This window comes from Schistosoma haematobium, chromosome 1 (assembly GCF_000699445.3).
Source record: "Schistosoma haematobium chromosome 1, whole genome shotgun sequence".
Taxonomy (NCBI): domain Eukaryota; kingdom Metazoa; phylum Platyhelminthes; class Trematoda; order Strigeidida; family Schistosomatidae; genus Schistosoma; species Schistosoma haematobium.
In genome coordinates this window covers 72,274,277-72,299,936 of record NC_067196.1, presented here as the reverse complement: position 1 = coordinate 72,299,936, position 25,660 = coordinate 72,274,277, and the positions used below count along the sequence as shown (strand labels likewise).

The 25,660-nt window shown below is 37.2% G+C and overlaps 1 protein-coding gene across 2 annotated transcripts; it reads left to right on the top strand.

Moving 5' to 3' along the window:
* The first annotated feature begins 321 nt into the window (after positions 1 to 321).
* Positions 322 to 25,378, top strand: MS3_00002055 (uncharacterized protein). Of its 2 annotated transcripts, XM_051209612.1 has the most exons (13): positions 322 to 640; positions 678 to 706; positions 744 to 943; positions 1,667 to 6,558; positions 8,162 to 8,203; positions 8,901 to 8,971; positions 9,017 to 9,322; positions 13,067 to 13,179; positions 15,134 to 15,213; positions 16,072 to 16,190; positions 20,784 to 20,833; positions 23,497 to 23,572; positions 24,766 to 25,378. In XM_051209612.1, exons 4-13 carry the CDS (start codon positions 6,473 to 6,475, stop codon positions 25,197 to 25,199), a joined length of 1,377 nt encoding a protein of 458 aa, XP_051075068.1. In that variant the 5' UTR covers positions 322 to 640; positions 678 to 706; positions 744 to 943; positions 1,667 to 6,472; the 3' UTR covers positions 25,200 to 25,378. The 2 variants fall into 2 exon arrangements, with proteins under 2 accessions (XP_051075068.1, XP_051075069.1); XM_051209613.1 differs by lacking the exons at positions 8,162 to 8,203; positions 8,901 to 8,971; positions 9,017 to 9,322; ... (4 more) ...; positions 23,497 to 23,572; positions 24,766 to 25,378 and having other exon boundaries at positions 678 to 943; positions 1,667 to 2,422.
* Positions 25,379 to 25,660: the final 282 nt, after the last annotated feature.

Below are 25,660 nucleotides of genomic sequence, written 5' to 3'. Positions count from 1 at the left end.
TCATCTCAACCATTTGACTTTCCCATCGAATCATTAACGAATAGAATCAATTGTCTTAACACGTGATTAGATCTTCATCTGTCGAAGCCTTCAAAATAAAGTTGGATCAATTGAGAGACGACCATTTTCAGGACTAACACAGGCCATCTGACCTGTACATTCCAAACTGAAACAGCTTGAAATAATATTCCACTTCTTTTTATCTTAAGAAATATTGAAAATGATATTTCTTCAAACATCTCTTTATAAGCTACTAACACCAATACATAAAATGGGTAACAATGAGTTATTTATCTATTCGACCAAACTTGAAGTTTGAAGGTTACTGACAACTGAAACAAAAATGTGCATTTTTGGCGGCTCTTACAAATCACCCGGTGAGTATGACAACTGGGGAGCCGTTGATTCGTCTATCTGAATATGGGAAGTCGTATACATGTTTAAACAGTTGTAGAGATGAATACTATGACCGTTTACAGTTTCGGATTCGGAAACGTAATTCAGAATATTCGCACCACCCGTTTTTATGGGATGATTTGGAATGTCTCAGCTCTTCAACCTCAAACCTTAGTGTACATGAAGACGTCGAAGACATCAGAAAAGATGTTCCGATCAAAACGCTCTCTGTTTCAGAGGACGGGTAATTGCTTGAATTGCTTCATTGCATGTAATGATAGCCACCTAGATAACTTAGCAGAAGTTGAAGGTTTGGATGCGAGTTTGCTGACATAACATCTATATAGGCCCTCATGATTTTACACATGTAAATGAAAAGAATAACGCCATTTCAACTACTGAAAGAACAGATGTCGGTACTCAAACTCAAAAACCACATCTAAGGGCTATAGTACAACCCAAAGCTTTTGTACCTTATGCTATCGGAAGTTCTCCTGGTCCTACTTTGGGGGCTAGAAAAACTTTTAACGTCAAGTCAGACCGAGATGTAAGTAGACATTTTGATCCCTGGGTTCATTATTGTTACCTAAAGGCTGTGGATGTGCTGTCGTTACTGCCAAGTTTATCTTATCCCAACCCTATTACTAGATCATGAACAATTAGGTCCGTAAAATCATATGCATTCAAAAGTTGATGTTTCTTTTTATTTGTGTGAACTTACGCAGATATCTTTGGCTTAATGTCAAATTCAGAAACTATACAAATTCCACTTTTTCAATGAGCTAAAATGAAAAGTAATTTCACACCTACAAACTGAGCTGTTCGTCATACCAACAACGTCATACATATTGTGCGCTTCGTCTGTAGTGCCGGATTTCGGTTGTTGGGGTTTCCATTTCTCATTCTGGATTAACTTTTTAAATAAGTAGTTGGATTGTAAATCTTGGGTATTGCCTTCCAGCCGTGTATACGTAGGTGGAAAAACTTTATGCGAATACTAAAATGTCACGGAAGTAGTTGGCAAATTAATCTTACAAGGACTGCCACCTCGTCATTTATGTGCAGAATGTGGTCATTATAATTCTTTCACTATGTTCATCAGTTTGCATGCCGGCTAATTATTTTGCAGTAAATGATTTAGGTAGTGTAGAATCTTGATGAAATATGTATAAGTTTGGATAGTTGTACCACTTCAAGACAGCAAAAGCAGGAAGTACAATAGCCGATGTTAAATACCTATAAGTACTAATTTTATTTACTTTTTTGCCAGGTTTATCCTTCTGCTATACGTGCTGAGGCTCGCCGTAAAGAAAGGCTGATTAATTTTACGAATACTGTAAACTCCAAAGTATCTTCCAAAATGTGTGGGCCAAAACAGTGTATTGTGAAAAGTGAGGCAATTGAACTAGGTGAAACTGAAAAACCCGTTCCTACACTCCACAAATCAACTAGAGTTAGCAGTATGCCGCAACCATCTGGGTTGGGTGCTTCATATTCTCGCTCAAATAACAATATTGACTGGAAGCCAAAATACTCGTGGGTTTCGGAATATGTCCAAAAATATCCGTCTTATCCAACGTCAGTATATGTTCGCAGCGCATCTGTTGCTGCTGGTCGTTCTCGTCCACTCTGCTTCTCATACAGTCGACCATCATCCTCCTTTCTGGGGAGTTTAGTCCCATCTACACCAGTACTGTTAAGCTGTCGTGGATCGAACTCTACTCTGAGGAGTCGTCGTGAAACCCACTGTGATATCTGTTCTACATCAAACCTCAATCAAAAGCGCTCCCGTCCACTTCTTAGCGCTTACTAATAGCAGTCATTTATTTTTGGCTGACGAGTCAGATTGTTAACCCGATTATCGTTTCTGACTGCGTGATACTGCATTCCTTCCATTTTGTTCAATTCAATTAATACATATCATTCCTCCTATGCACGAAGTCATCTTAGTTTTCTTGAAATTATTATTTGGTATCATTATATGCCTCAAATAATGTTTTGGCAAATACATACGTTTAATACGTTGTTCGCTTTTGTTTGTAATACCTCATTACCACGATGTATGGTGTTTTTGTTTGATATTTGCTAGCTATTGGTCTGATGATTTATGTTTTCTTAAGTATTACTAATACATTTTGAAACAAATCGGGTTAACTAGCTAGGAAGTCCGGTACTACTGAAAGGGGTTTCGAATTTTTGCTTCCAACTAGATTTTGTTGACTGCCTAATTTATGAACATTTTGTATTACTTTTTATCGCTGATTTCAAGATTGTGTGGTTACTGTCTTTGAGCCAAAGGAATTGATTGTAGGCAAGCATTCATGTCTCAGTCTATAGTTTTCTATAAATAGCATACCAGGATTTAGGTCTTTTCTGATTTTTGTGGCGCATTTGTCCCATCATTTCGTTTTTCAATCTGATGTGTTCTAAACTTCATTTGAATACTACTTTGTTTCATGGTAGAGCAGTTGCCTAGTGGTTAAGGTGTCCAAAGTTCGATTCCAATCCCATCTATTTCGGTCTAGGGAGTCCGATAGCGTCCTTAGCCTCCATACTTGGAGCGTAGTTCATGCCCCAGTACCTGGTTAATGAGTTTATCTAATTTTTTTATTATTTGGTTTCGATTCTAATGATGCGGTTCATCTCGTTTATTTATTTGAACACATGAACATTAGTACAATGGGGCATCAAATACGTATGCGCCACACAATCACAATGAGGTTGTGAAGAGATAGAGAATGAAAAGTATGGTAAAAAGTAGAGCAACAATGAACAGAAGCTAGTGTATGAAAGTGAATAATAATAATGGGAGCAGTTCATTTAGGAAAAACACAACCAGATGGGTTTGAATTAAAGAAGTTACGTTCACTTTTATGAAAAAAGTAGAAACCACAGCGGGATCGCCACTGGTTTCTATTCTGAGTCATATCTGATAACATCTCTAGCCACCGTGTTGCACCATCTCTTGGGCCCCAACTAGGGAGTAGTGAACGACCAACAGAAGCCAGTCCTATACAGTTTTCTTTTATACCATGACATCATGTCATACTCTGACCACCTCTCCTCTATTTCTAACCAGTCCCAGTGTCGACAAATAATGCACGACATGAGATTTACTGGGACGACATTTGTAAGGCATGTCCAGGCCACCGACGTCGATGTTTGAAAATGGTGAAAGCAATTGGATTATTGTCGCTGTGCCTGAACACACGATTCCGAACCTGTGCATTACTAACATGGAGTTGCCACTGGATGTCAGCAATCCCTCAGAGACAACGATGGTCAAACACGGAGAATCGTTTAACATTCTCAACTCAGAGAGGCCAGGTTTCACAAACATAGAGCAAACCTGCTCTCACCAACGCGTTGTAGATCCGACCTTTTACAGCCAGACTAACACCACGAAGGTGCCAAAGATGACCCAGATTGGCATGAGCCGCTCTGGCCCTCACCATACGTGAGTCGATCTCATCACTCACGCCACCACCAGCACTTATGCAGCTACCCAAATACTCAGACCTCTTGACTACTACCTGCCCACTACTCAGTGTGAGTGCAGGTTCAGGGTTTTGCCAGTCCTGTAGAACTACTTTGCACTTGTAAGGCTCAAAGCACATACTATACCTACGGACACTGATTGCCTGCTGACTAAGTGTGAATTGCACGACTTGGGTATTATAACATAGTAAGACAATATCATCCTCATATTCAAGGTCGAAAGGTTTTTCCAGGAAACAGATCCACACCTACATTATCTACAGTCATCAGAGCTGTTTCGAGAATGTGATCGATGGCAAAGTTGTAGAGGGATGGTGAGTTGTAAGGAACCTATAGAAACCTAGTGCTTATAAGCAGGACATTTCGCAAAGCTGCAGGCGACTTCACTCGCCATTTTCATCACGTCATGCAACAACAGCCAATGCTCGTTTATGCTGTTCGGTGGGCTGGTAGCTAGCGTTGAACCTAGCTCGTTTTGATATTTAGTCGCAAGAGAAGCTGCAACCAATTTACTGGTATCGATCCGTTTAGGATGATGGATTTGTTGGCCACTGAAACTTAAGGTAAGATTAGCGCAAATAAGGGAACGATCAGAGTCCAGATAGGTATTCATAGGAACGACAGTTTTGTAGACAACCACGTCTGCGTTAGCTGGTCTTGATGTGACCAAACTGAGTCCGGGCTTGAGATGCAGAGGGAGGACGCCAGGTGGCACATCGGCGATGACTTTGCTGGTAGTTACTGCTACCCAGAAACAGGTTGTAGTCTGCGCAAAGTTGCAGTAGATAGTCACTGTTACCTGACCTGCGCCCAACAAGTCGTCATCAGCTACCTAGATGACTCTCTTCTGTGCCTAGACACCCGATCTAAGCATTCAAGTCTCCGACAGTTAACTGGTGGTAAGACATCCTTGATCGCATCTGGACCTCAATCTTTTGGAGCGTAGGCGGAGATTGCAAAATGACGTCGTTTCTCACGCCAATTTCCCCTCACCTCAATGGAGCCTTCTAATCTAACAGCAAATAACCGACTGTTAATGCGGTTCAGTCGATCAGTGTTGCCTTAACTCTAGCAAGACCAGACAAAGGTGCCACAGGGTCCCCGGATAAACGCACGTAAAACAAGCCTTTTGGAGCGACAAATGGGGAGCGAATTTCCTGCAGTTCACTATAGTCTTGAATACGGTTCTCGGATAGACAACAGACACCGATGTTGAGACTTCTTAAAGACATTACCAGCCCTACCTGTTGTCCGATCTGCATTAGTGTGCGGACGTTGAAGGAGCCCAGTTTGAATGGTATACGTGGTTTTAGATGGACTGTTTCAGTATTCGACGGTAGCATTCATTTTTCCATCAGTCAGTGACTTGGAATCGTTTAGATAGGACAGGGTTTCCACCATAGGCGAGCCTCTGTATAAGTTGTAAATAAAATAAATAAAAGGGGGAAGATAAGTGACGTAGTATAGAAGAAAGAAAAATGGGTGTTATCGAGATGGTGGAGAAGATTTGTAGCTCAGGTGGATGATTTTCGAACACTTCACTTCTATCTGAAGTTTGTGCTGATGATGTCGTTCAGAAGAACGATGAAAGCTCCACGACCAAACCATCCAGCTCAGAGAACAAAACTCCATCAAAATGGGTGTTATCAAATGATTGTGAATACGATTTATCCTAATGAGCGTTGAAGCAAGAATAATTATTACAATATTAGTCATTTAATTTGTTTATGGGCTGGAATACTACCCGAATGACCAAACTGAAGCTGGTAGTTTTCTTAAAGGGCCATGCATTGAGTTTTTTACTTGAAGGTCTAATCCACAAGGCAGTGGAACAGCGTTAGGAGATGTAGCCTCATTGTAACCGGTGAATAACAATAGGTTCGCACCCCATTTGTTCCTCCAGGATCCTGGAGTCCATGTGCCCCACTGGTATGGAATCAGCTTTCCAAATCCCCTAGGTAGATCCTCCGTATCCACCAAGCCAGTTAAAGCGCCAGACAATCGCTTTTTGTCCTTTTATTTCCGTAAACAATAACGCCGCGAGAATGCAATGAGTAGGACTTCAGTGGCAATATACTTGAGGCGATGTGAGAGCATTTTGAAACAGAGCGAGCTCTCCGCACACTCAGCTGTATCAGGGCGTTTTGAGGTGCGTTATTCAGTTGTAGCTATTATTTAAGCGCCGAAGATCTTTATTGTGTTGTATCTCGAACTTTACAGTTCCGTTTATTGGTAAGGTCTTCCAAATCATTTTGTGATTTCTGTTCAGTTCCCCTCTAGATTTGTATGCACCATGTACCAATTAATTTCAAGCATTAGGATCTAGTGGCATTTTCAGTGCAAAAGTCTGTCCAGTATGTTCACTTGCATTAAGCTCGGTATATGAAACAATAATTTGTGTTTTGATACAATTTACAAGCCCTAGACATCTCATTAATGTGAATAATGGTGTAAATTTTCAATTATAATCAAAGCACAAGCATTAAATTCATAGTCATTAAATAACAGGTTATGCTCACTGTTTAATTTTCTAAATTGATCAGATCTTTTTTTCCTGGAAGATGCTTAGGTTTAAACAATGATTAACAGGAAGCGCTCATACTCATCACGTTCCCGTTCCAGGTCATCAGGATTCTATACACCAAGACGAAAAAACCGGTCCAGGTCAGTAATATTTTTCGCTAATGAAATGTTGAGAATTTTCTTATTTAATTTTTCTCCTGCCGGGTCCTTTTAATTAAATCGTGGGTTGTAACTGCTTATGACAAGCTTCTACCCAGAGTTTTGTTAGTAAGTCAGCAAGATTTACTTGAGTTTCTTGATTATTTCTATCCGGTGTGCATTATGCTCACATTTATCTATCTGTAATTACGCTTCGTTTAATAAGAATAAGTAGAATTGTCTAGTGGAACTACTTTTACAAATAGCTTTAATAATTACTTTTTCAACCACGCACCTTCTATCTTAACGAAGTGTTCTAAAGTTGATCGCACGTAAAATAATCATGATTCCATTGTATATTTTGTAGAAATCCGTTTCCGCTCCGATAGATTTCTAGCGCGATGGTTAAGGCCGAGAATCAAGTAAAACTCCAGAAATTTGGAATAAAATTGACTCAACTCCCTGTATTGTTGTTAATAGATAAATAACATTAGGAACTAGGTGTACTTAATAAATTTTCTATCATGTAAGCGCTTCTGGGTCACGCTTTATCTTTTTAGTGTAATGAGAACTTATTCACAGTAAAACAATGACCAACTCTTTTACGTTTAGTATAGAAATTAAACAATCGAGGTAATAAATTTGAATTTTATTATTACATGCTGTCCAAAATGATCTGTAAACTCTAATTTGTGCCTCGAAATCCCTTGCCCAAACGTTCCTGTCATACTCTTTGAAAAAGTACAAATATGGCAAAGAAGCATTTCTCAATTAATTTTTCGTCGTGGCTCCACATTATGTTTTTGCTGGTGAACCACGTTTCATTACTGATATATATATACTGTCTTATTTTTATTAACAATATACATTGTCACCAAAAATGGTTAGTTTGCGATAGTTGCATGCATAAAACTTATTTTCAGCCAGTCATAATCAACATACGACCTGGCCCAAATGTATGTTGACCCAAGTTATCGCAACACGATATCACAAGGAGATAAAACTAACATAACGGACAGTAAAGGAGTTAAGATAATTTAGTTGCACTGATTAAAATGATTAGATCCTGGGAATACGGTTCAACAAGAAATAAAAGATATGTTTGAAGGAATAACATAAGATCCAGAGCAAAATAAAGAGTGGATGACTCCGGGCCATGTGACCCAGTCTCTAATCATCGTTACAAAACTCATGCGGTCCCTTACCAAGTATGCAGTCCGTACCCGCTTACATGACTCAGTTCAATAGTCAATGACTTCATAAACTGATGCCAAATTTTGACTTGGCCATCCCTAACTTTCTAACTTAATCCTATGCCAGCCAACAGTGCCCATCGATGCAGGCGATCTCTAGGATTATGTAACACATGTCTTACCCACCTCACTTAATGAAGGTTCAAAACCTTATCAACCGACTTGACATTTTTACCTAACCTCAGTTCATCCATAGTCCTAGCATGCGCGAGCACTGCTTCAAAACCAACTGTGGTCAAATACTAATAAGAATAACGTTACCAAAATTTGATTTTTATGAAAACTAATTCTATTAAAATTAACATTTTATTAATAATGCCCAACTATTACAAAACATCGTTATTTCGTTTTAGATCCAATGAACGCTCTAAGTTCAGTTCTTCGTTGAAAGAAAGGTATGTGGTCGCTAAATAACCTGACTTTTTGCATCAATAGTGTTTTTAATCTACTTATTGGTTTGAAATATTTTTTTGTTTGTATGGTTTTCTCCATTTTGGGACAGAGTACGTAGTATTTATAAGTTGTGTGAGATGTATAATGCGCTGAATAGTGTCCCTTAGTTCAGACGGATCCTCTATTATATTCATTTGTCACTGTTTTCATGTGCTAATTTATCGTTCTACTCATGGCTGTTTCTCTCCCTCTTCTCGTTCAGTCTCTGTGAACTCACTTCATTTTAAAGCTTTTTATCTAGAAAAACAATTGTCATTTTTGTAGTGTATCAGCCAATTTATTTTCGTTAACTACTGATATTCACTCTAGATAAGCCATATGCTGTTTCTTGATTTTTTCTGGCGAATTCGTTCTTATTTATATAAACATTTGTTTACCTTTCGCATGGATTTAAGCCCAAAATCAACCTTTATTTAAATCTGAACAACCTATTAGTATCGCCGCTTGTTGATTAATGCAGACCTCAATTTACACCCGAAAATAAGTTTCCCATACTTATTTCCAGAAAATTATGAAAGTGGAGTCATCATTGAAAAAAGTGATAGTTAAGTAAAATGGAGTAGTTTAATGTATGTAGATCCAGCATTTTTAAATCCCAAAGTTACTCATTATTTTATCCACCGTTTTCATATCTTTCAGAAATCGACAGAGGTCACATTCAAAAAATCTTGACTACAGTCCTCGACGTTCTTTAAGTCCTGCTGAGCGAAGTAAGAATTTAACATTTACTAGGTCTATCTCATTATTTTCTTTAGAGTCGAAGTTTTCAAGGCTTAGAAAACCTGAAATACAATCAAGTGTTAATCCAATCGCGGACTTTCAGACTGAAGGTGTACGAAGCACTGCACGTGATTCACATTCTCCTATATCTTTAACAGAACGTTTCACTCGTCTGACAAATTCAGGGACGGCTGTATACAATAAACGCAGGTATGGTCGTTTTGGAGATAACCATCGTCTTCCACATCTTATACTTACCAATAATACAAAGCTCCCCCCAGCAACTCTTATGCGTCAGGCTAAAGAAATTTCAATTGTCATAGAGCGAACATTTCCTCTTAGTAAGTTTTTGTCTCCTGATATCAACTATATGACTAGAAATTGTTTTTGACAGATTTTTTTGTAAATAGAGTTTTCATCCGATCGATTCATAATTTTGAGAAAATGAAAATGTAATAAAATCCTGTTAATAATTTTCTTCATCTAATACATTAACTTTACTTCAAAATAAAGAGTATAATCTTTTATTGTGAAGATTTCCCTACTTAAAATTCGATGATGAATCTGTAAAACACTTGTCCAGACATATAATCTGTAACTCATGTGTTACCGAGGTTTGATCGGTCAGGTAGTATTATTAGAGAGTGAAGTATTTGAACGCATTGACCGCTTCACTTATATTGGAAGTCTCAGTCTTGATGGTCTGATGTTTGACGAAATCTCGGCACGGATTTAGAAGTCTCAGTTGACTTTTGCTAACTTGTGACTTAGGCGAGGCATCAGTCGTCCAAACAAAAGACGGATTTAATGCGCAGCAGTTCACTCCGTTCTACTTTATGGATGTGAAACGTGATCATCAAGAGTAGATGGTATACGTAGGTTACTGGTATTCGATAATAGGTGTCTACAAAAGATTACTAATGTATTTCGGATCCATGGATTAAGCGATGCCGGGGTTAGGAAAAGGGCGCTAGTTAAGGATGACAGATCGACTGAAGAAGTAGCACATCCTCATTAACTGAGGTGGTTGAGAAGTGTTACGTATATCCCACCACTGCCTACCTCGACGGGCGATGTTTTCTGGTGGAGGCGCAGGCTGGAAGAAAGCTAGGTACGGTCAAACCAAAACATGGCACTAGTCCATGAAATCACTGACGATTGTACTTGGTAATGTAAATAAGTGTAGACTACCTGATTAGGGTCCACGTGATTATCGTAACCAGTGGTTAGAGACTTTGAATGACATGACTCAAAATTGTTTGGAACGACTCAGGTGCATCCATTCTTTGTGGTTAACACATGAGCGCATCTTCGTGCTAATGACGTATGACAACTTGAACCGGAGTACACATGAGCCAGGTTCTACTCTGTGTTTGACTGACTGACTTGTTCCATTTCAGTCAGTAACAACGTAGAACTTCGTACGTACGTACATCAGTTCGAGTTGCCACACCACATTAGCATAGAGATACAGTTGTCGATTCAAATCCCGCAGTGGTAGAGGTAATAAGAGTATAAGCAGTAATCGGGAAGATTAGGGTTTGGAGATGTTATTTAAAGAGTATAATCCAGTGAAATAAATTTGGAAAGAGGGAAAAAGGGACATGAAGAATTCAGAAGATTAGAATTTGGGAGAACACAGAGAGTGGATGCACCTGCGCCATTGCAAACGATTTTGAGCCATGTCATTCAGGGTCTCTAACCATCGGTTGCTATCATCTCGTGGTCCCCAACCAGGTAGTCCACACCTACCAACATGACTCAGTTCACTTGTCAGTGACTTCATGGATTTGTGCCATGTTTTGGTCTGGCCGCCTTTAGCTTTCTTCCAACCTACTCCTATACCACTGAACATCGCACGTCGAGGCAGTCGGTCGTTGGGCATACGTAACACGTGTCCCAGCCATTTCAACTGATGAAGTTTCACTACTTCATCAATTGATTTGCCATCCTTACCTAGTACCTGTTTCCTAACAACTGTATTACTTACTCGATGGTCCCACGATATAGGAGCAATATTTCGAAGACACCTATGATCAAATACTAGTAACCTACGGATATCCTCTACTCTTACCTGCCATGTTTCACTGCCATAAAGTAGGACGGGACGAACTGCTGCGCAGTAAACACGTCCTTTGGTTGATAGACGGATATCTCGTCTACGCCATAAATGACGCAAGTTGGTAAAAGCTAGTCGAGTCTTCTGTATCCGTGCTGAGATTTCGTCACACACCAGACCACAAGGGCTGATGGGACTTCCAAGATAAGTGAAGCGATCGACACGCTCAATTACTTCACTCCCTATCGTTAGTTCGGGTGTCGATGCAACCCAATCCTGAAGCAACATTTTGCATTTCGAGGGGGAGAATCGCATCCATTTATTAGTATTCTAAAAGAAAACTAGTTGATTTCAAGCTCTTCTATCTATTCAGTGATGCAGGAAAACTGATTTTACTTTCAATTTCTTTTTCAATACTATTTGTTAATGTCTATAGGCGGAAAAAGTCTTGCAGACTACAAATAATCCGTAATATTTTATTAACAGATCTCCACATCACTACGTCGTCCCTAAGCAACACAAATTATGTTATTCCCAATGCACAAATCTCTGATTGATGAAAATGTTTCATTGTTTTAAGAGTCTGTCGGTTGATAACTTAATCGATTTCTAGTAACATGACGTGCTATGCACGATTGGAATTTCTAGACAGAGAGGGAGAATATATTTATACACAATCCATGGATTTACAGATTATGCAACTAGATGACTAAGTCATTTTTCACCAGAATTACTACTGCTCCTACCACGTTATTTGTTTGATTTAATTTAATGCAACGAACATGCAATCTATGCTTTATTATTATTATTTTTTATTATTGTTATTATTACTATTATTATTATTATTTTTTTTATTATTATTATTATTATTATTATTATTATTATTATTATTATTATTATCATTATTATTATTATTATTATTATCATTATTATTATTATCATTATTATTATTATTATTATTATTATTATTATTATTATTATTATTATTATTATTATTATTATTATTATTATCATTATATTATTATTATTATTATTATTTATTATTATTATTATTATTATTATTATTATTTTATTATTATTATTATTATTATTATTATTATTATTATTATTATTATTATTATTATTATTATTATTATTATTATTATTATTATTATTATTATTATTATTATTATTATTATTATTATTATTATTATTATTATTATTATTATTATTATTATTATTATTATTATTATTATTATTATTATTATTATTATTATTAAACATAAACTTCTAATCTTTGAAGTCACAATGACATATTGAATCATTAACAGTATTAGTTATTGCTACCTGACCGTTACTGCTACCTTGGTGTGGTGGTTGGGTTTGCCTATCGTGATGAACCAATCGAGCTATATTGGTTGGAACAATCGTTTCTCAAGGTCCTACCATGTCAGACAGGTCGGTTGAAGAGCGGTAAGACTAAAGGCAACAAAACCAAGGTCCGAGGGCGAAGTTGTACTGCTAACTGTACAGAGGTGTGCTAGCAGTATGGTGTTTCCTTTAGACAACCAGCATAATAGCGATGCTGCACTCCCACAAAGGAAGGATGGGATTAGAAAAGGTCGACCCTAAAAATGCACATCTCACTTCATCTTACATATATCCGTCTCCGGAAGTAAGTTCTCAACATGTATGGAGCTAACACAAAAATTACCCACAAAATGGTCGTGTGTGATCGATCTCTAGCGCTTGTCTCTCGGGCACTGCGGTCACGCTATCAGGTCACTAAGACCAACCCTAACCCGATTTCATTTTTGGGTACCTCTAGAAGAACCCTTCCACGGTGTGGGCAACCGGGAAGTGATAACTGCTTTCATAGCCGTAACAGCACTCAAGATCACTATTTATTGCCAGAAATTGATTAGCAGTTTATGTTTTTAAACTATTAGTATTCTTCTGACTCCTTAACGAATTTAGTTTTATTTCACAAGTATTTATTATTTCAATAATAGTTAGCTATTTTTAAAAAATATTTTATTCTTGATAGATATGGACTTATCAACACATGAAAAACCTGTGACATTTGATTTTCGTCATAGTCACATTGTAATCCCACGTCGTCCCAATGAAGGTTACAAACCTGTATTTGATCGTCCTGGAGTAAGTGTTTTTTTAGATTGCTTTATGTTATCATAAGTAAGATGCTTTAATACTATTGTAGTATATATTTAATTTCGTGTCATGTAATCAAAAAATAATAAGTTTGTTCCCTATTCTTTCTACATCACTGGTTCGTTATATAATGAATAAGAAAAAACATTGTAAAATCTGCAAGCGTCTGATGCATAACCCGAGGGTTCGCGCAACCAGTTATTGTCTATAGCGATTTCACAGTCATTGTTGATTAGAGCTAATTCAGTTATTATAACCTCATGTCAACTTTTGTTGCTTTGTGTCTGTGTTAAGAATTAGTGAGATGTTAATAATACAAGAACGAATTTGACACGACTATTACAAAGCGACAAATTGTAATTCAGTGGTGCGTCATCTTATTCAAAAATGGGTAAATAAAACTGGTTTTCAGAGTGAGCTTTGTTTAACTTAGGAAAAAGCGTACACAACATATAAACAAACATTGTTTGATATGTGCTATTTATATGACCTTAAAATAAAGATAATCATACATATAATACAAACATGTTAAAAATCTTTAGTGTCAACGATCTTTTCATCCATAATTCAGTTTGTTGCGAAAAGTTAGTTTAAATAAAAGTATATATATATATTATGGTAGCCTCATCTTTGCTGATTGTTCCATATAGTATAGCGGAGATTCTGAATACTTCGTACAACTAATTCTTTGCTTACTAGGTGAAATTACTCAAACTTCAATTACATTTTTTGGACTCAATCGAAACTTCTTTTTGTGTTAGAATTTTATCAGTTATATCAGAACTGTTCTAGTTTAACAAGGTTGTTTTTAAATTTAGAATTTATTTAGATGATGTGAAAACCACGTATTGGTTTTTCATCTTTTCGCCTACTGTGTTTAAATACAAATATATTCTTGAATATGAGTACTGCTACCTAGATTTTATGGGGGTTTCTTTATTTCTAACTGTCAACTGATATAAGCATATATATGTATGGGTATGTAGTACAAATCAAACTTCTATAGATCCCTAAACACAAACTTATTGTTTGGCTATCTGGAGAGTAGTTCTTGACCTTGTCTGTCGTAAAATCTCATGTTGGTGTTCGATGTTAAAAATATAAATCTGCGAATATATAATGTTACTGAAGGCGCCCCATGCGAAAACCGAGGTATTATCAGTAGATCATAGGTTTTCATTGGAAGAAACATCCAGAAGGTGTTCTTTCTCAGTTCGTGTCCGACTCCGTTATTAATTTGGTTCGAGAGGTGATAGTTACGGTTTCCTGGATGTTGAATCCTGTTCAGAAATCTTTATTGTCTTAGAGTATTCAGACTCCATAAGTAAAGACAGGTTTCTCAACATTTTGTATACGGGGATTAAAATATGTAAACTGTTTACAATCAAATGCGAAACTCTTTCAGAAATGGTTTGTGTCATTGATTAGTTGAACAACAACGCGGAAACTGGTTTTCAGCGTCGACCACTCTTGTTTATCTTTTTTAGTCGATTTTTGGCTGCCAAAACTTAAAAGAAAGAACCAATTTTAATTTATACTAAAACTGTAGTGCATATACAGCATACAGTATCTAACTATTCTGGTTTGTTTATTGCTCATTATAGCTATTAGAATACACATATATGGTAACGGTGCTGAATCTCAAATATCTTCAAACTATAATGTGTGTATCATAAAACTTTTTCGGGCTAGTATCTATCCACTCTCACTTCCGGATGTTAGGTATTTATTTAAGAACGTGAATTCCTATTCTATTTAAAAGCGAATATTTATCGTGCTCCTAAAACTGCCGTGTAAATATTTTAGATGGTATTTATCGTCTCCCACCACGTGATAAGCAGGTCAAGTTAGTGTAGTACACAATTTCTTTGTCATTTTTCTCTAATTGTACTGGAAAAAACTTCAGTTATCTTGACCCGTTAAATCATTTTTTCTTTTACAGTTAAAGTTTTACAATACTGAAGCGGATGAAGTCCAGATTTACAAACGTTTAGTGGACACGATTTCCTCCTCAAATACACGGTGTGTTGTAACTATTATTCTACTCATCGTTATCCTAATATATCATTTTATGCAGCATTCAGTAATAAAGTTTTACTTGTGCAAATAACAGTAGACGTGTCAATTGGTTGTATTGTATACGTAACGTAAAAATAATGTGTTTTGCCATCTTGAAATGCTGCAGAACTTTTGTATCAGTCAGTTAGTCAGTTACAATGTGGAATTTCGTACGTACGTACATCAGTTCGAGTTGCCATACCATACTAACACACAGATACAATTGTCGATTCAAATCCCGTAGTGGTAGAGATAGTAAAAGTATAAGCAGTAATCGGAAAGATTAGGGTTTGAAGATGTTATTCAAGGAGTATGATCTAGTGAAATAAATTTGGAAAGAGAAAAAAAAGAAAGGAACATGAAGGATTCAGAAGATTAGAATTCGGGAGAACTTTTGTATGAAACATATCGAATCAGCTTTACTAATAAACATGGTTATAGTGCAGCTTCGTGTGTCGTAATTTGTTCACGGGTACTGTATTTTGTGTTTGGTTGTGAATGACTGATATACCTGATAAGCTATTGTATATTTTCGCTTCTAATTATATATGATAACTTCAAAAGTCAAGTTATACATTTAAACAATTCTAGTTATAATTAATGGCGTTTGATTATACAGAGACTTTTCTATTTATATGTTTAAAAAAAGCATCTCTGGCAGGTCCCCTTATACAAAAAAAGATGTATTGAGTCCCAGTTTGTCCTAAGTTAGCAGTTTGTTAATACAATACGTTTAATTCAGTCATACACTATTTTTATCAGTTTGTTGTTAGGCAGTTAAAATGTAAACTATTTTCATTCTGTTCTGTTTGGTGATATTAGAAGATCCAATAATATGGACAACAAAAAAGAAAGTGAGTATCACGACATAAGTCATTTTACAGGTCCCGGTCGATTTTATGGCAGTCGAGTAGATGAACGTTTGATGGATTCAAAGCGTAGTGAGTAATTTAATTATTTTAATGTTTTGAATCCTGTGAAACATTTACTGTAAATTTCATTCTCTCAGCCCACTAAACTGTGTTTCATGAGGTATCGCTATAGTGTTGGTTTTAATTTTCATTAAGTCATAAGATAGAACCCCATCATTTGAACCATGTAATCTGAACGCTATCAGTCAACTACTTGCGTTACTCTTTACATCATAGATTTGGCTTAACCTTAATCATATTTGCTTGTGATTATTAACGTATATTTTAGCATTTATGTATTCAAATAAATATTTGTACTATATAGTATTGCTGCTTTAGTTATTGAGAGTCGATTCCCATCGAGTGGTTAACTACTTTTTATTAAATTTTTAGAAATTCAAACTGTATTATTTGTAGTTCCTTTTCATGTATTGATTAGAAATAAAATGTTTTGCGGATCTAGCCTAAACTTAACACTTATCAACTTTCCCATTAGTAGTTTTAAAGCTGATGATATATATTCCTGTCAGTTAGTCAAACACAGCGTAGAACCTGGCTCATGTGTACAACAAGTTGTCATACTTCATTATCACAGAGAGATGAAATTGTTAGGCCAAATCTCAGAATAGTAGAAGTAGTAACAGTATCAGTGGTAATAAGAAAGATTAAGCATCGAAAGTACGATTCGAGAAGAAAATATAAATTAGTAAAATAATTGGAAAAAATCACAAAGAATTTAGAAACCTAGGATTTAAGGGATAACAAAAAACGAGTGTACCTGCTCCATTGCATGTTTTCTTCTACAAACTGGGAATAGGAAGTAACATTTCGTACCACTCATATTAATAAATTTGAATCAGTAAACGCACTCATACTTAGACAATGATCAGAAATGTATGGATTCAACTGTGCTCAGACAATCGTTTATTTTTAGCAAACACAAATTTTAAGCATAAGGAGAGACATCGTCTAACATGGCGACCGCCTACACCAAACCAACAATGGACTCAAATAGACCATATTGCCATCAGTCATCGTTGGAGAGGGTCGATAGAAGATTGTCGCTCATTCTGGAGTACCTGCTTGGACTCCGACCATGCCCTAATACGGGCACGCATCTGCTTGCGCCTCACTGGACGCAAAAAAGCCACATTAAAAAGACCCATTAGAACTGAGTTGAGTAACGAGAAAACCAAAAGTAGGTTCCAGGAACAACTGAGGTCACACTTAGGTAGTTCTGAAAACGAGGCTGACCCAGATGTTGCTTGGAAAGATATACAAACAGCTGTGGAAACAGCAGTTACATCTATCAGTGATTTAAACCACAGGGTTACAAAGAACCAATGGATTTCCTCTAGGTCTATTGCATTGATGGATTCTCGTAAACTCATCCCATCAGGCTCTGAACACGATGAAGAGCGACAACAAATCAGATCTAGGTTAAGCAAAAGTCTAAGGAACGACCGTGAGCAGTGATGGGCAACGAAAGCAAAAGAAATGGAAAAGGCGGCTACTATAGGGAACACAAGACAGCTTTACAGACTAATAAAAGAAACTGGAATTAATAAGTCAAGTGTAAGTGAGACTATTTCTGAAAAAGACGACTCCCTCATCTGCTCCCAGTCCAGACGTTTAGAACGATGGGCGGAACATTTCAGAGAACAGTTCAGCTGGCCTTCAACTACTCTACAACTACCCTCCATTCCCAGACAGTGTGAATGGAACATTGAAGTAGGTCCCCCAACTCTTGCTGAAGTTCAAAAGGCTATAGTTAATCTGAAACGAGGAAGGGCAGCTGGTCCAGATGGATTGGCTCCAGAGGTCTTTAAGGATGGTGGTCCAATTTTAGCGATTAGGTTGACTAATATTTTAGCTAAAATCTGGGAGTTAGACGTTATTCCATCTAACTGGTCACAATCACTTATCGTCCCAATATATAAGAAAGGGTCAAAATCATCCTGTGACAACCACAGAGGGATTAGTTTAACTAATATAGTATCTATAATACTAGCCTCGATAATTATCAGACGCCTAACTTAGACTCGTGAACTGCAAACACGAGAATCAAGCTGGCTTCAGACGTGGTCGTGGCTGCATCGACCACATATTCACCATTCGTCAGGTTTTAGAACACAGGCATACTTATCGGCATCCGACAATGGTGGTCTTTCTTGACATAAAAGCAGCGTTTGACTCTGTAGACCGCGAGATCCTGTGACAGTGTCTATCGTTGAAAGGCGATTCTTAGATGTACATAGACCTTGTGAAGGCTCTTTACTCGAATACTACCAGTCGAGTCAGAGCTTGTGGCGAACTGTCATCTGCTTTTGCAACCTCGAGTGGTGTCCATCAAGGCTGTCCACTTTCTCCATTTTTGTTCAACTTCATCATAGACCTATTGATGGAAATAGCATTCTCGTCGACTGAATTATTCTTCCAGGAGGTCCACTTATCGACTTAGAATACGCAGACGACATAGTCCTGTTTGGTGAAGAGGCTGATAAAATGCAGTCTTTTGGAAGCACGGAGAAACAATCCCAGAGTATTTGGGATGCGCTTCTCTCCCTCTAAATGCAAGTTGTTGCTCCAGGACTGGTCTGTGTCAACACTTGAACTAAGGATAGGGAGTGAAGTAGTCGAACGCGTCGACAACTTCACTTATCTTGGAAGTCCGATCAGCCCTAATGGGTTGGTGTCTGACGAAATCTCATCACGGATTCGAAAAGCTCACTTGGCTTTTGCCAACTTACGTCACCTATGGCGAAGGCGAGATATCCGTCTTTCAATAAAAGGACGAGTATACTGAGCAGCAGTTCATTCTGTTCTACTTTACGGCAGCGAAACATAGCCATTAAGAGTAGAAGACACTCGTAAGCTACTAGTATTTGACCACAGATGTCTTAGAAATATTGCTGGCGTCTGCTGGGATCACCGGATAAGTAATAGTGAGGTTAGACGCAGGCTATTAGGGAATGATGGTAAATCAGTCGATGAGGTTGTGGATCTTCATCGACTGAGATGGTTGGGCCACGTGTTACGTATGCCCGAACACTGATTACCACGACGTGCAATGCTAACTGGTGTTCGGGATGGTTGGAAGAAATGTAGGGGCGACCAAACCAAAACGTGGCATCAGTGCTTGAAGTCACTAACTTCTAGTCTGAGCCATGTCGGTAGATGCAGACTACTTGGTTGGAGTCCGCGTGACTATCGTAACCAATGGTTGGAGACTCTTGGTGACATGGCTCAGAATCGATCACAATGGCACAAGTGTATGCACTTTAACTGAGACTAAAATTATTACATATTTTTCCTTTTACGAACTACTTTCTTCCTGTACCATATCGTTATATGCAATCCTTCCTTTATATATTACACCATTGAGTTAATTGCTTCTATGAATTTGGTGTTCATCTTGCTGTGTTAATGAGGTATGGCAACTTGGACCGATGCATATATGTGCCTGGTCCTACGTTGTAGCTGACTGATTGAACTTTCTATTCAGAATACCAAGACCACTATGCAGTGCGATAATGAATTGAATCGGAAATTTTGTACTATTTGGTCCCTTTATTAATTAAATTGGGATATCATTAAATTTAATGTATGAGGTAAACTTGTAATCGAGTAGATACATTGTGCAGATTTAATGCGGTATGATAGACATTCAAGCAGCAGTCACAGCAGTACATGGTAGTTCATGGTTATGAGAATAAGTGCACAAAATAACGTTGTCATATATACTCACGGGACATTCCTGTTGTTCACTTTAATCTATTCATTCCCCGAATGCATCAGAATTGCTGTACAATGAGCTAGATATTCCTCAGTGATTAACACAATTTCTAATATAACGGTGAAATGTACTTATTGTTGATCGCTGCATGCTCAACACTGTTTATAAAATATTTTTTCCTTTAATACCATATTAAAGGTCATGTCTTTATAGAAAACAAAATGTTTTGTTATGAAGTTGCATTCAATTATTTCCATTTTTATATTCTTTTGTCATTGGCGTGATCTCTTTGGAGCTATGCCTGAATAATCTTCTGACAACCATTATCGTTTTGTCGCGTCAAATCTCGTCCTAAATGTTGGAATTGAATTTCTTTGTGTAGCAAATTATCCATAAGATAGTTGAGAACTAGTCATTTAAAATTCCCTTAAATAAGCTATTATCCTAGTATGCTTGCAAGCTTCAGAACAACTTTAATTTAGTCCGTAAAAGCGGTGGCTTGATATTTAAGCAATTCCAGCGACCAGGTTGCGGGTTCCAAACTGATTCACCCTTTTTTCGGAAACAAATTCATTTTATTAGGCATCACATGAGTAACATTATTTTGACTCATCTGCGATTCGTCTCGTGCTTATTTGATATGGAAACTAAGGTTAATGCACACATTTCCCAGACTCCATGTTATGATTGATAAAAGTAGTGTGGCTCAAACTTAGTTACATGTCTTTACTTGTTAGATGAGTTACACATTCCTTCAAATGTAATTAAGATATATTCAAGTATAAATTTTCTGTTTTTGAAAATGCAAATCACAGCGTAATTGTTGTGAACACTAGTAGCATATACATGTATATGTCCGAATATTAAAATATTATTTTTTCCAAAAGCTTATCCGTTGGATCCTTCAGAAACTCCGAAAGGACATTCTTATTATCTTGTGAGTTTTCACTGTCTATCATTTGTTTTGTTAATCAAATATTTTTCAATTTTTAGGCCTCACGTTAAAATGTCTTCAGCTTTAATTCGTTGATTCTGTAGATAGCCTAGTTTTTCCTAAAGTGTAATTAGAAAAAAACAGACAGTTGGGTAGTAACAAATCAACATTCGAGCACATTAAGGAATTGATGGCGTAAGAAGGTAAATAAATTCTAAGCGAACTGTCTTATATGGCAAGAAAAAAAAACACATAAAGCGACATGTTTATACATTCAACACCCCTCAAACAGCATATACCAAAACGAACCATCTTAAGTCTACGATCTGTCAGACAAGCGAATCGAATTGAGCAACCCAATTATTAGAAACCAGTTGAATGAAACGAACAGTTTAATTTTCCTATCCCTAAAGAGAAGCTGTGATGAAGTTTTCTGCTGAATTTATTGTTCGACCTTTCGTTGTCTCTTAATAATCCTCATCAGTATGGGTTGTGGGAGATGTTGGATTTCATTGAAATCACAACTGAAGATGTCGCGCACCACCGTAGAAAAGGTTGAAATCAGAGTTGTACACCATAGATTGCCGGCTCAGTGGTCTAAACGTTAGACGTTCCCGCGCGAGACCACGAGTCATGTGTTCAAGTTCCGGTTGTGGGTGCTCATTACTGAGGAGTCCCGTACTAGGAGAACAGTCGTCCAGTATTCATAGGCTTTCAATGACTCTCTCACTTGAATCGGTTCGTGATTTCTGTGAAATAATCTTCATGTTTGAAAACTGCAACCAAATACTAGTATTTGTTTATCTGTCCTTTGATTCGCTTTACTTATTGAATAAATTGGAATTTGATTATGTGGTTCAAACCTTCTTGTTCGTTATTATTAGCGGAGAAAGCAAACTCAAACTATGTTTTAAGGGAATTTCTTGTTTAGTCAACCGACTTTACCAACAGTTCTACTTAATAAGTATCTTTCATATCAACTTCTGTGTGAGTAAAAAGAAACGATTTGTTGTATTCATACAGATCATAACAGTCTTCATTTTTGCCTATATGAATAACAAGTAGTCAGCTATCCTAGTTGTATTACCTCATACTTTTTAATTCAAAATTCTTTTCAGGATAGGTAGATATACTAAGACAACCTCAGAAGTACTGAAACCTTGTGAAGGCTCTTTACTCGAATACTACCAGTCGAGTCAGAGCTTGTGGCGAACTGTCATCTGCTTTTGCAACCTCGAGTGGTGTCCATCAAGGCTGTCCACTTTCTCCATTTTTGTTCAACTTCATCATAGACCTATTGATGGAAATAGCATTCTCGTCGACTGAATTATTCTTCCAGGAGGTCCACTTATCGACTTAGAATACGCAGACGACATAGTCCTGTTTGGTGAAGAGGCTGATAAAATGCAGTCTTTTGGAAGCACGGAGAAACAATCCCAGAGTATTTGGGATGCGCTTCTCTCCCTCTAAATGCAAGTTGTTGCTCCAGGACTGGTCTGTGTCAACACTTGAACTAAGGATAGGGAGTGAAGTAGTCGAACGCGTCGACAACTTCACTTATCTTGGAAGTCCGATCAGCCCTAATGGGTTGGTGTCTGACGAAATCTCATCACGGATTCGAAAAGCTCACTTGGCTTTTGCCAACTTACGTCACCTATGGCGAAGGCGAGATATCCGTCTTTCAATAAAAGGACGAGTATACTGAGCAGCAGTTCATTCTGTTCTACTTTACGGCAGCGAAACATAGCCATTAAGAGTAGAAGACACTCGTAAGCTACTAGTATTTGACCACAGATGTCTTAGAAATATTGCTGGCGTCTGCTGGGATCACCGGATAAGTAATAGTGAGGTTAGACGCAGGCTATTAGGGAATGATGGTAAATCAGTCGATGAGGTTGTGGATCTTCATCGACTGAGATGGTTGGGCCACGTGTTACGTATGCCCGAACACTGATTACCACGACGTGCAATGCTAACTGGTGTTCGGGATGGTTGGAAGAAATGTAGGGGCGACCAAACCAAAACGTGGCATCAGTGCTTGAAGTCACTAACTTCTAGTCTGAGCCATGTCGGTAGATGCAGACTACTTGGTTGGAGTCCGCGTGACTATCGTAACCAATGGTTGGAGACTCTTGGTGACATGGCTCAGAATCGATCACAATGGCACAAGTGTATGCACTTTAACTGAGACTAAAATTATTACATATTTTTCCTTTTACGAACTACTTTCTTCCTGTACCATATCGTTATATGCAATCCTTCCTTTATATATTACACCATTGAGTTAATTGCTTCTATGAATTTGGTGTTCATCTTGCTGTGTTAATGAGGTATGGCAACTTGGACCGATGCATATATGTGCCTGGTCCTACGTTGTAACTGACTGACTGTTGTACTCTGATATTTTTCACTATTTCTGCAATTAGGTTCTAGAAGAAATATAAATTGTTCATAATGAAGTGAGACAAAGTCATCTCGAAATAGCCTCCTCTGTAGCGTAGGCATGAGCTGTAGTGCATGCTTTCCCTACGTATCATTTTTGTGTCATAGAATCCCTTTTAGATTTGTTTCTAATAAAGATAGTAGTCTGGTAATAGTAATGTAATGTCTTCATTAAATTAAACTTAAAATTTACAATTAACTTGAACGGTTTTTTTAAAATGAAGCATGATGATCGAACAGATGATGGGTATGGTCCGAGGCGCCGATGGAATAATAAATCCGATCGTTTATACTCTTCTAGTAAGTTTCATTTAAACACAGTCGCCCGATAAGTGCTTTTTTACATGCATATATTCTTAATGAGCATTTAATAAGGCAGTAGAATGAGTGTTGTATTTCACTTAAATTACATGAGATAATAATAATGCATCAAAAAAAAGGATAAACGATTAAATTAAATGCATGCCTACCACCGAACTATTAGCCTCAGTAATATCCAGATGATACGAATTAGAAGAATCAGGGCTAGCGAAAATCACTGAAACTTTGAAAAAATAATTATAGGATTTCTAGCATACACTTTTCCTTGGTGCATCTAAACACCTAGCCGTTGCCACAGGTTACAAGTACGGAAGTATATCCCACTTCACTGTTATGTCCTGATAAGCGTAATGAATGGTAGCTTTTGGGATCCATTTATGGACCAATACTATACGTATATTTTTATCGTATAATTGTTAAATAACTAAACTATTCATATTCATGTCCCTCTTATTATGAGCCTTATTTTGACCTATGAACTATTATTATACGTTTTACCATTCTCGAGTTATGCCCTGTCTACTAATTACTACCTCGCTCATTCATAGCCACATTTGGCCAAATCTTGTATAAATGTTTTTTCATATTTCATTGGTACGATGCGGTCTGTCTGGTTGGTATATAAACTGAGTATATTTGAATTGAATGATTCATACTGCAGAGGCTGAGATTGTTCTGGAATTAACTGGCTGGGCTAGGCAGGAAGCAGGACTGATAAGAACTCTAGACTGCTCTCACGGGTTTTACGCGTCCTAGGTCCGATCGATAATTCACTGCTCTCTAATTGGCAGTATCGTTACGTTATACATTAACAGGGCACACAGGCCACACGTTATGACATTTACTGATTAATTCTACTACATATAGTGTTGTGATTCCAGTTATGGGGATTTCGTAATAATTATCTTACTCCTTTTGAATCGACAACTTTTCACCAAGTTATGACGGTAAACTTAGTAATGCTAGGTAAATTTAGATTTCTAAACTTTGGTTATGCCTTTTAATATGATAGAACGATTCGTACGCCGGTGCTGTAGTTTAGTGTTGTTTGGAATATTTGCCTTTGCAATCTGTAAATAATATGTAAATTTAGTGTACTGAGGAAAAATTAACATTAGTTACAGTTTCCATTGTTTTTACATTTATGACATCTTATAAACATTTTATTTCAGGTTACCAACGTGATCGTCGATCTCGCCGCACTTCTCCTTCACCACGATCATCTCGTTCTGAAATTAAACCGAAAAAGTGGCTCCACGACAAATTTGAAGAGATGGAAGGGGACAATAGTTCACAAAAACCGATCCCAATGCCTGTTCCTGCTCCCAAACCTATATTATGGTCTACTATTGGTAAGGAAATCTTGAATGGAAATAAAACTGTTGTAAGTGATGACCAAAATTACAGCCCGAATAGTGCAGCCAATCAATCACCGCTAACAGACAACGAAAATACTACGAATACACTAGAGACAAAAGTACAATCAGTTGTGGCCAATTCAACTGTTCGTAGTAATGAAAAAGTTTCTACCAAAGAAGAGCATTTCAACAGTGAAGTTTTCCATCTAGATGTTGATCATGTATTTGACGAAGCTATTGAACGATGATCTATGTCTGATATGTACAGTCAGCATTACAAATTACGCATTTTGTTTTGACAATAATCACTTCCTGTCTGTTATATTGCTTGTATATTCAATTTGTTTATATAAGCAACTTATGTTTACATTCTGAATTTCGTTATTTTTTTTATACATATATATAGTTTTGAGAAAAGATATTTCATTTAATTGGGTTTCTCATTCAAATGGGTAGTTTCTTTCGACTTAGAAATCGTCAAAATAGTTAAATTTTTATTGCACACCTCGAATATGGTATAAAACTTCACTTCGCCTTAATAAAAAAGTATCTTCAGTTCACACTTAAGTCTTATAAATCAATGAGCACTTATCTGAAAAAGTTAACGATTAATATGCATACATAGAATATGTGGTCTTTATGTCCCAATCAAGGTAATGTGGTCATAGATAAGAAACTGTGTAGAAGAAATCATATCTAGCGCATAATA

Coding starts and splice junctions, on each gene's coding strand:
- MS3_00002055 (XM_051209612.1), top strand. CDS start 6,473: ATGATTAACAGGAAGCGCTCATACTCATCACGTTCCCGTTCCAGGTCA. Junction 8,204..8,900: donor AGTTCTTCGTTGAAAGAAAG/GTATGTGGTCGC, acceptor CATATCTTTCAG/AAATCGACAGAGGTCACATT. Junction 20,834..23,496: donor AAGGACATTCTTATTATCTT/GTGAGTTTTCAC, acceptor TTTAAAATGAAG/CATGATGATCGAACAGATGA.